This window comes from Hyalella azteca, unplaced genomic scaffold (genome assembly GCF_000764305.2).
Source record: "Hyalella azteca isolate HAZT.00-mixed unplaced genomic scaffold, Hazt_2.0.2 contig4178, whole genome shotgun sequence".
Lineage (NCBI taxonomy): Eukaryota > Metazoa > Arthropoda > Malacostraca > Amphipoda > Hyalellidae > Hyalella > Hyalella azteca.
Genome location: NW_025934403.1, coordinates 220,895 through 232,396, shown reverse-complemented (window position 1 = coordinate 232,396; position 11,502 = coordinate 220,895). Strand labels below are relative to the sequence as shown.

At 37.7% G+C, this 11,502-nt stretch overlaps 1 protein-coding gene across 1 annotated transcript; it reads left to right on the top strand.

Moving 5' to 3' along the window:
- Positions 1–539: 539 nt before the first annotated feature.
- Positions 540–5,014, top strand: LOC108677985. Its single transcript, XM_018166305.1, has 7 exons — positions 540–765; positions 1,181–1,390; positions 1,728–1,944; positions 2,088–2,272; positions 2,556–2,742; positions 3,281–3,406; positions 3,862–5,014. The coding sequence occupies exons 1-7, from the start codon at positions 605–607 to the stop codon at positions 4,135–4,137; spliced, it is 1,362 nt and encodes a 453-aa protein (XP_018021794.1). The 5' UTR covers positions 540–604; the 3' UTR covers positions 4,138–5,014.
- Positions 5,015–11,502: the final 6,488 nt, after the last annotated feature.

Below are 11,502 nucleotides of genomic sequence, written 5' to 3'. Positions count from 1 at the left end.
GGGAGGACGCTGGTCTCCTGGTGAAGATGGGAGATTGGGGCCATTTTGAGGCAGCTGGTGGCTAGTTACAGTGCAGTGATTTGAATCGGTTGCAGACTGGTAATTGCTGTGTGTGAGGCAACAGGGTATCAGATGGGGACCACATAGTTGAGGATTGGGCGTGTGATGGTTTGGTAGGTGGCAATGATCTCCTCCTTGGAAATGCCCCAGTTAGTACCAGCTAGGGCTTTTAAGATGTGACTGGTTGCTTTTGTGGCTATGGCTCTTGCATGGGGGGAGAATGTGAAGTGCGTTTCCCAGGTGACGGCTAGGATTTTGGGGGTTTTGTCCATGGGGAAGATGCTGTTGCAGATTGAGGAAGATGGGTGGTTTCGGGACTGGTGCGGATCTGGAGTGAAGAGCATGACCGACTACTTGCCAGGAGCCATGGCCAGTTTCTTGTCCACCGACCAATCTGAGACATTCCGAAGGAGCTCATGCATGTACTAGTAGCAGTAGTATGTAATTATTAATGTGACTATTTTTTGTTCACAGATTTTTAATATTACCTAACTTTTATTATTATCCTTAAATCTTTGAGATTTTTAGCCTGTACAACCATTCCATGATGGATGAGTGGAAGGAATGCAAGTGTGAATCTTGCAAAAGTTGTATAATGTTACAAAAATTGAAGACAGAGGGCTATGAGTGCAATGCTCTGGTTGAACAAGCTTTGCATGGTAAAGTTGTTCCTCCACCTTGGTATGACAAGCAAAAATTCTTGAGGTAATTCTTTTGTTTCTTGTACTTATATCTATTTAATTTTATTTTGAAAGTTATTATATGGTGACATTTTGAACATTATTCAAAAATGTTGCAGTTATTGTAATTTTTCAACCTTTTCCTTTGATTCCATTATATTATAAAATTTGCTAAATCAAATTTAATGCTTTTACTCATTGTTCATAAGAATGCAAATCATGCTAGCTAAAAAATGTCCAAAATAAAGCACTGCTGCTGTTTATTTATCTTAACTTTAATTAGTTCATAAAAAATTCTAAAACTTTTATCTCAATTCCCATCTAATTGCTAGGAAATATGAATTTATCTCAACTTACTGGTTTTTACAGTTTTTTTTATTTTATAGGATTTTATGAATCACAGCTTTGGCCACGGGACTAATACTTCTTCAAATTTTCAGAGGCCAAGAGTTCTTCCACATGAATTTCCTGTCAATTTTCATGAGCAACCTGGTTAGTTTGAGTGCAATTCTCCACGTACAAGGAATTGTCTCAGTTCTCAGTCACACTGGCAAGTCTTCCACTCAAGTGACGGCTGCTGTGAGATACTTGTCCACTCTTCGGCATGTGTACTTGTGGTATTCTGGAGATCCATTTGAACCTGGTTCTGAGTAAGTTTTCATCTTAGTGTTGTTTATTTAACAAAACCTTAATGATTTTTTTAATCTTTACTGATTGCCTTTTTAGTTTATTTTGTTTCAATCTATTTCTGCTTGTATGCATTTAATACATTTATCATTTTTTATTTTAAAAATTATGTTTATAATATACTGACGAACATGGTTCAATATTAATTTTCAATGTAATTTTTTTTAAGCACCAAATAATAATGTTGTTTCTGAATTTTGTGCTTTTATTCTTGATTTGGTGTTATGAAATCAAATGATCTTCTTCTTTACTTCATACAACCATTGGTTTTAATTTATTTCGCCAATATTTCTTTTACAGAGCAAATAAATCTATCATGTTGGTTAGAAAAATGCATCTAGCTGCCCTAAAAGGAATTCCCAAAGAAAAGTGTTTGAATGGCTGTGATTCTCACAACTCACTGCCACAAGAAAAACAACTGTTCAATGCTAGTAATTCAATAACAGAGGCTACTTCATTGCACTCTGATACTCATTTTAACCACTCTTCAGAGAGCCAAGAAGATCTTAGAGGGATGGTAAGTCATTATTATCATGATGCATGAAATATTTCATAAAACGTCATTACAATTTGTAACATGGTTCTATGTCAATTACTTTGGACTTCTCATGATTTTCTTCAAGTTAATTTTTTTTAATTTGCGTGATTTATTTACAACAGCTGTGCAAAAGTGGGAAAACACAGAAGGCGTCGCAGGTAGACATGGTCGCCACCTTATGGGCGTTCTGTGCTCTGCCTTGCATCAAATGGCGCGAGCTGGGTGTCGCCGAATCATCTCTGCACCTCATGCCAGACTTCATACATTTCTGGAGGACTGTAGGATATCTTATGGGCGTTCAAGACCGGTTAGTTCTATTAAACTCTTTTCACAAGATCTCTTTCATTTCTTGATGACCCTTGTATACCTTATGGGTGTTCAAAACCAGTTAGTTCTATTAAATTTCTTTTCAGCGGAGCACTTATTTCTGAAGGACTCCTGTATGTCGTTATGCAAGTTCAAGACCAGTTATTTCTTTTATTTTTGCTGCTCTGTAAATATCTTATTACACGCTTGTGGTCCATCAGACATATATACATGAATGGTTCTATGAGAAGCAAACATCTGATGAATTTCTTATATTTCAACAGCTTCAACATCTGTGCTCCTTTCAATTGGGACACATCATTGCAAGATTCTACAAGCTGCTCCTCAGAAACAATGATTGAGAAGCCTGAGTTTGTCGCTCTTCTGCACCAGCTTTTGGATCCGTCTATCAGAAAAGACAAGGAAGCAAGCCATCAAATGGTGGAAGCACTCCTAAGGGGCATCAAAAAAGTATATATTAGAATTAGAATCGTATTCCTGGCTTCACATTGTAGCATTCACCTACCTATGAAACGTACTATTAGTGCCGCGCTTGTGGTTTCTAAACTCATAATCATTTACTCATAGGAATACTTGCTGTACAATATTTATGAAGATAGTCATACTTAGATAACAATAATAGTTGAGTTATATTTATAAATTATTTAGAATAATTATTAGTCACAAATGTTCATGTTTTTAATGAAAATTCTATTTTTTAATTCTATTCTAATCAGAATTGAGTTATACATATATTCACATCATGGTTCCGATCATTTTCTAGACAAATAACAGTTACTGTCTTCTTCATTAATTACTTTAAGCCAATAATATTTATTTAAAATGCGTTTAGTTTCTTTTTTTTAGCGCAGATGCAGCTTCATGAATTATGTACTCCAAACAATATCACATGTGTCTATTTTGAATTCAATGATATAACAATAGTTCAAAATTTTCTGGTGAGAATAAGCGAGTTGAAACACACAGTGTGCGTAATTGTGTTGGACAGGTGGTGCTGGTGGTTGAGTACGAGGCGTTCCTATGCTTCTCGTACCGCGTGCTGGGGCTTGCTTCTCATGCACAGGCGCTGCTGCCTCTCTTGTCTGACTCGCAACAACGACTCCTCAATCTGCAGGTACTGCTGAGGAACTGCCGCCTTCTATATATGGAATTCAACAAAGAATTTCAGATTAGGCGTGTTATTTCACTCAAATGTTTTTAAGTTAGTTGTTTAGGTTTAAGATTTAGTTTTTTTTAATACGTGCATACGTACCTCCAATTTTATTTATCAGTGAAATTAATTTTAGGCGTATAACAACCATTTGCTTTTGTTAATAGGTTTTATTTCAAATATCCATTTGCTTGCTTATATCGTGCATATAGTCATTTTGCAAGTATGTCCATAGAAATTATTCGTTGAAGTCACTTATGATATTCATTGGCATATGATTTACTATTATACTAATAAATATTAGGTATACGGTAGTATTTCTACCAGTCATGTTCGTGATCTAGTAGCTTAATTCTCCGTTTACCATGTGCTTGGATTTGACTATATTCAACAACACATTTGCATGGCATTCTCTGCAGGTGTACGTCTTCGGTACGCTGCTGCACAGGCCCGTGCTAGGTCCGCCATTACGCCGCTTCTTGAACGCGTTGCTGCTCTTCAGCATCACCTACGCAGACAACCCCTTCGTCATCACCGCAGTCGACTTCGTTGTCACCACAGTCGACTTCATCGTCTCTATCGTCTACTTCGTCAACATTGGCGTTGTAACCACAGTTAACTTCACCGTCGCTACGGTGGTTGGCGTCGTCAACGCTTTATTCGGGGCCCTGTGGAGGGTAGCCGGCTGGCGATAATTTGGGTCCTGCTAGACAGTGATTAGTACTTTAATCAGAAAGATCTTCCTAACTTTATCAGTGGGAATTGTGATATAATTGTTGTGCAATAAAAGGCCAAGTGTACTTAATTTAAGCAAAAAGCACAAATGATTGTTGAATAACAATAGTAGTAGCGTTTCCGTCCCACTATGTCTTCAATGCCAAAGAGTTTTTGAATAATTACTTTCTCTGTAGGATAATTTCTAAGCAGTCAAGACCAAAACTTCAGGTTCAAACTGAAAACGAACAAAGTCATTGAGCCTAACTAAAGTATCGTGAAGCTCAATTAGGAGGAGATTAAGACTCAACTAATCGCAACGCAGTAGTATTTTGATGTTAGAATAAACACAGCTTATCTTCCATCTTCGTTGGCAATTTTGGCTGCTTCTGTATTGGCTGCGTTAGCTGGTAGTCGTCGCATCAGCGACGGTTTGATATTTTTTTTGGGGTAATCATGCAGGAAAACATGTAAGAATTTGAGTGAAAGAATTTATAGGCGTTTGATAAAATGCCAATCTAATGCATTGAAGGGATGCAGAATTTTTTGAAGAATTATTATCGAGTTAAAAATTCGAAGTTGTAGCCATGGATTGGCAGCCTATGTTCCTCAACCATGCTTGTTCTACAGTAGCGCGTTCTAAACCTCATAATATGGTGTCACGTTCATGGCTTGGCCCTGAGCATTCTATTGCCTTTCTCTGACTTATTTAAATTACCATCGAGTGACTTATAAGTATTACGGACGAATATTTTTTGGTATACTTCATCACTGACTTATTGGTATTAACTCTTCACTGACGTATTGATGTCACAAGACATGTAAATTTAGGTTTTTAACTTCTGTGTTTTTTCTATTGACTCCAAACTTTATTTATTCTCTGATTTTATTTGTGTTCTAGATTTATCAAACTGACGATGGAGCTGGACTCCGAAATGTTTTTAATATAGATATGCTGAATTTTTGTGGAGTTTTCTTCGCTTTTAAATTTCTAGTGATGTGTTAATGTTACAGTACGGTATTTCTGCTCAATTTATCTATACTTCCATTTTTAGTGTATTTTACTTTTAAGACTCTACTGCATGTTGATTCAGTTCTGAGCTGGGCTTTTGTTTCTTCTTGTTATTAGCATTATTATTTGTAATCAAGTCTTCTTAACATTCTAAGTAGGAATGGTTATAGTGATAAGTTCTCCAAGTGAAGTTGTTATCGTCTCACTGTGTTGTTGATCGTAAACTTGAAATACAGGAGGAACTAGTGAAAAAAAACTTTAAATGGAGTTTAATTTTCAAGCATTCAGTTAGTTCTTTTTGCTTATTCACTTACGTACATGTTGGAGTTGCATCGAGGTGCATTTTTCCTACAACTTTACAATAGCCTTAATCATTTAATCATAATCATTACAATGGCCTTCACAACCATTTTGAAAAAAAAAACGTTTTAAGACAAGTCTTGCCCACAACAATATAAATACCACTATACATCGAATAATTGAACATCTTACGACACTTGAGGCATTCGATTTTTTCAACTAATTAATCTCGTTGAATTTACGAATATTTGAGTCGGCAAATAGTAACCTGTTAGTGCGAGTTCTAGACGCCTGACGCGTCTGTGGATGGCGGCAATCCTTCAAAAAAAAAAAAAAACTATTGTCATTGGCTGTAGGACTTGTAGGGAGGAAATTTTGTAATTGGCTACTAGTACTAGAAGTGTGGCTGTGTGGGTAAGGAATTATATGTATATGTTGGTAAGAGTTACTCTCTGGTCTTCAACAAAACTTTTATCAAAGAATTTATATGTAAAATATAAATTCCAATATAAATTCTATTACATTAATGCAGCTGTCCCACTTGATTAAACGCGGGTCTACTCGAGACTAGATTGGAGTTGAATAACATATTCTGGGTCTGGACGTGTCCACTTTGCAAGGCTACTTCCCCCCGGTTTAACGAACATTAGTTCCATATTAGTTAGTTTATTTAACTTAAATGGCGCATATACCACAACCGGAAATCCATTGCCGTAGGAATCACAATATTAAGCCATAGTTGATGCGTCTTTGGATCAGACTTTGTGAAGCCACTCAATGATCTCAGGGGCTGTTCCAGACGTCATCCTCGGACGTGCTTTGCAAGCCGCGCAGATTGTCAATAAATGAGGAGGTTTCCGTGGTACGCGTAATGATATTCCGATACACGTCGTGCTTCCGATATTGGCGTCGCCCCTCTTGCCCGCGTCCTGCGCTCAAAAAGCTAGTCTCTACATCGAAAAAGTAGGAATAAACATAAAATATTCGAATGACTGTGGAAAATTTTATATAATATTAGAAAGCGTCTATGAGAAGCGTTATTCCAGCAAGAATGCTATTAAAATGATTCATGTGATTTTTGATATGAAAGTAGTTGCATTTTATAGTTGTTTTAATCGCTTAAAAGCGACTCATTGAGCAAGTGCATTAACACTCATAAAGGTTAATACTTCTCTCTATGTTTTGTTTTCTTGTTTAGTGAGAAACAGAACTTTTCACTTCATCCATTTCCAAATTAGTCATATCATATAATTTTAAATAAGTGTTCACCACAATTACATTCATTAATGGAATACAACAGTCTTGTCAACAGAATAGAAGTGTCGGCACTGAATAAATAGCGCTATGACCTGTTGCCGGCCTGTACTTTTCGTGACTTGATTCTACAAGGGATTCGGCCTTTAGAACCCGATCTTTCCATAACTACAATGTGCTACAATGGTACAATGTGTTAAGAGTCAAGAAAATCTGATAGTCAACTCGTAGATAGTGCGAAGTACGATCCAAGCACAGGCTTTATTGATGAATTTAATTAATGGTAGCGTTACTTAGCGTTATTCCCGCTATCCCAAATAACAACACCGGAATTCCGATTACAATGATAAAACTACAGTATTTGAATACCAGTTAAAACCTGTAATGAACGGTGAACTCTCATTCATCTCGGGTCCTGAGATTTGAATGGGTTGAAAATTTGAAATTATATGAAATAATTTCTATTCAAAAACTTCTAAAAACTCGTGATCAGAGAACTCGCTAACCAGAATCATCTGAAAAACTTTGAAATTGCAGGACTGATTTAGGAAAAACACGTTCAAATCCACGTTTATTATGGATCTCACACTTATCTATGTTTTGATTAAACGGAATAATATTTTTTGATAAAATACATGATAAATATGAGAACTAAGAATCTTGGGTCCAGGACCTAAGAATGAAATCTCGGGTCCAGATAATATTCTGCCGCGAAAAGTATCCTGCTATACGATCTAGAATATCCCTATATATTTATCCGCCAGGCTTCAAACACACACGCAAAAACCACGAACAAACACATAAATATCTTCAAATACATAACAGATTGCTGTTTGCTATGACATGAAACGTGCCGGGCTCGAGTATATCCATAAATTGTACTCATTTTGACCAGTTTACTGAGTAGCGTGGGTTACCTAAGTACAAGCCTCACCTGTTTAAAGGGAACACTTTCTCTGTAACGTCTCGCTCAGCTGCAACGCGGACGAGCCCACACCCAGCTACCAAATTTGCATTCATTTGTTCTAATGTATTTCACCGGTTTATTTCTACTGAGTCTTCAGTTTTTCTATTATAGTAACTTTTATTTTCTTCGGTAATCTTGTTCGTCTTGTACGACCTAACAGGAAGGTTCTCCCGCCCAACGCTTGTTACATTTCTTCATTTTTAAATGCACCATAAATGTTGATCTCTCATGTAAATTATGGAAGAAGAAGAAGTCTTGAGTGTAGAAAAACAACTCACAGCAAGATGCACTGGGCAGAGGGAAACGAGTTCTCTGATGAAATAGTAAATAGTTGCTTATGAAGCCTAAATAAATAAATATTATTACTCATGGGTAAAAACCAATTAGTTCTCGCTTACTAAAAGCACCGATGTACCACAAAAAAAATAGACCACGATTAGTTCGGCTCTTGTGAGTAAGTTTCGTAGCTTAGGGTTGAGCACATAAAGATTTCTCCCTTACATTCTGAAAGCTTTTTGAGCGCAAAATTAATACTATGGATCTTTGAGCATGAACTTAATATCGTCTTCAGATGACCATCTAGCATTGGCCAATTCATGATGCACGCCACGCATAGTTACAGAGATCACGCTTCTCATAATGAAGCGTACTAATGAACTGAATTATTAGCTTTGCTTCGCAAAACGATTTTTCTCCTACGTTAATCGTGAAAAATAAGTTCGGATTCAATCATTATATAATATTATTATTGTTATTTTTGAGACAACTTCCTTCTTTCTCCCTTCGGGAGGAACCAAATTCGCAAACGAAAAAACTGTAGTGTATACACATCAAAAGTGGAAAGCTAAAATGAGGACACTAAATTTTGCAATTGGCAACATGAGATGAATACATTTTCGTAGATGAAAACAGCATCACAATTATGCCTGGCGCGATGTCCGTACGATATTAAAATGCGGTTAATCCGAAATGAGGCTGGAAGACAGGCCTGCTTTAATTTCGTCATCAGAAATATTGTAATCAAGCGAAGATCGATGGCGCAAGAGAAGAGATTTAGGCAAGGCGTCGGTTTAGAGTCACCGCGTGTGGCAACATTTTGAGAGCGTCGACCGCTTGTCCGGTGGTTCCGCCGAGCACAAATTTGAATATCCGTTCATTCCGGGACATGGCTGGTCTCATCCATCACTTCCTAAACTAAAACGAGTCAATTTAAAATATACTTCATGGCATATATCTCACTTTCTTGAACGAAAACCGATAAAACCGTGAGCCGTTGCTGGCAGAGTTTGAAAATGTCTCGAAGACCCGACATATTGAAGCAACGTCCGGTTAATTTGATGCGAGTCTGTGGTCGTCCGACAGCCTGGGCAGGTTTTATTAAATGGATCCATTGATTTCAATACCGCTGAGGCTGAGCTGCTCCGTGACACCTAGATTAGCCAGCAGACATTGCCACGCCATGTCTGCACACAGCTGTGTGATCTGTGTGACGGACCTGGCTGTGCAGAGCCAGCCTTGCTGTGCAGAAACTGGCCTTGCTGTGCAGAGACTGACTTGGCTGTGCACTGAACAGCATTACTGTGCAGAGAGTGGTCTTACTGTACAGAGACTAGCCTTACTTTGCTGAAACTGGCCTTGCTGTACAGAGATTAGACTTGATCTGCAGAGATTAGCATTGCTGTGCAGAGAACAGCCTTGCGATGCAAAACAACCCTTCCTGCTGTGCTGAGACTTGCCTAGCAAAGCACAGTAATAGACTTGCTGTGCAGAGACAGGCTTCGCGATGCAGAGAGAGGCTCCGTGATGCAGAGGCATCGCCTTGCTGTGCAGAGATGTTTCCTTACCTTGCCAAAACGTTACTTGTTGCTCAGAGACTTGAGCTGTCCAGAGAGCACCGGGTGTCGTACAGAGCAGCACAATTATGTGTTTGACAAGAGATGTGTAGGGCACGCGAGCTCCGAATTAATGCCACTGTCAACAATGGTAAAGAGATATTACTGAACAATTGTAAATTCTACAACCGATACAGGATGCACATACCAACAGCAAATTTGTCGACAGATGTAAGGCACGTATGCAATTGTGCATATGTCAACAGATGTATGTCGAACATGTCAAATGTACAGCTGTTGCTGTTAGACGAATTGAGATACACAGCTGCTGAGTCCTGACAGCTGCTGCAGGAGCCGCGAGCATTGGCAGCAGCTGCATCGACACAGCAGAACGTTCAAATTAAATCCGTGCTGTATAATTGCTGCAGCTTATGCTGCAGGTATAGAGCAGCTGCGCACGGCTGTAACCCCTATCATTGAGGGGATGTTGGGGGTGTTTTTTCCGCTATACTTGTGATTGTTTTTACCAGGCTAGTTATGAATCGGGTTGAATCAACCAATTTGTGAGTTTGCATAATGCTGATGAAGAATGATTCGATTTATTATTTTGAGGGTGAAAGTTGTTCTGATTGTCTTTATTAGGGCTTTGAATTAACTCATAAAATATGCTTACTTCTCCGGTTTTGTTTATCACACAACGCATGTTGATTTTACATAGATACCGTTATACAGTCAATATCATCTAAACTTAAACAGAATATAAGATTTTCGTTAGTTTCTTCCGTTTTGATACGTCATTTTTTTCAAACTTTGCTGCTAAACGACCATTATCAGATTAAATCAGTGGATACAATTTTGGGAAAACCGTGAGCCGAGGAGGCAGAAAAAAAGAACAAGAACTTGAAGTTACGCTAAAACGTATTAACTTGAAGTATATCAACTTGAATATGGTTAAGATATAATATAGTTGTATGTCCGCGAAAAAAATACATTGAAAATTTAAAAAAGGATAGAGAGGTGGCAAAAAATGAAGTTAATCAATAAAGAAGTTGAGTAAGACGAATACAATGAACTACATTAAGAATAAAACATTAGAAATAGAAAGAGAACTATGAAATAAGCATATTGCAACAGTAATGTTAAAAATGGGCACAAGCAGCAAATGAAGCAGCTTAGAGCAAATGAAATTTAAGCAAATGAAAATTTCTTAGAGCAAATGAAAATTTCTTAGAGCAAATGAAAATTTCTTAGAGCAAATGAAATTTAAGCAAATGAAAATTTCTTGGAGCAAATGAAATTTAAGCAAATGAAAATTTCTTAGAGCAAATGAAATTTAAGAGAAGGGGTAGGGACGACAAGGGGGGGGACAAAGACCCCTCTGAGCCATTGTGCGGTAAACTGCGAGCGCATAACACTGATTGCTTTCTCTGCCATACATGTCAACCCTTCCACTTCCCTCTCTTCTTTATTCGCTACCCCCCTTCTTTATCAGATCCACCCTTTTGTTTATTTGTTTCCTCCTCTGCTTTATTCACTTCCCTCTTTCCTTTTCCGCTTCCTACTCATCATTATCAGCTTCCTCCTTTTCCTTATCCGCTTCCTCCTTTTCCTTATCAGCTTCCTCCTTTTCCTTATCCGCTTCCTCCTCTTCCCCCTTTACTTCCACCTCGCTTGCTCCTTTCCTTAAGCCTCATTTGCTCGCATTCATGTTCACCTGGATGCTCCTTTTCGTTATGCAATTTCTACCTTCACTTTTATATTTAATTCATGTTTTCGCACTGTATTGCAAGTTCTTTTTCTCCTCATTTCAGTTTATTCTGTAAATGCTGGTGTAAAATTGGATATCCATATTATGTATTCTGATTAAATATTCTCGCGTATATCTCATCCCATAACAGAATTTTCGTATTTAAAAACTTATATCCTAGTTCTTTCCCCCATTTATTCGTTCATTGGAAATTTGACTTGGCCAAGTTTTGGA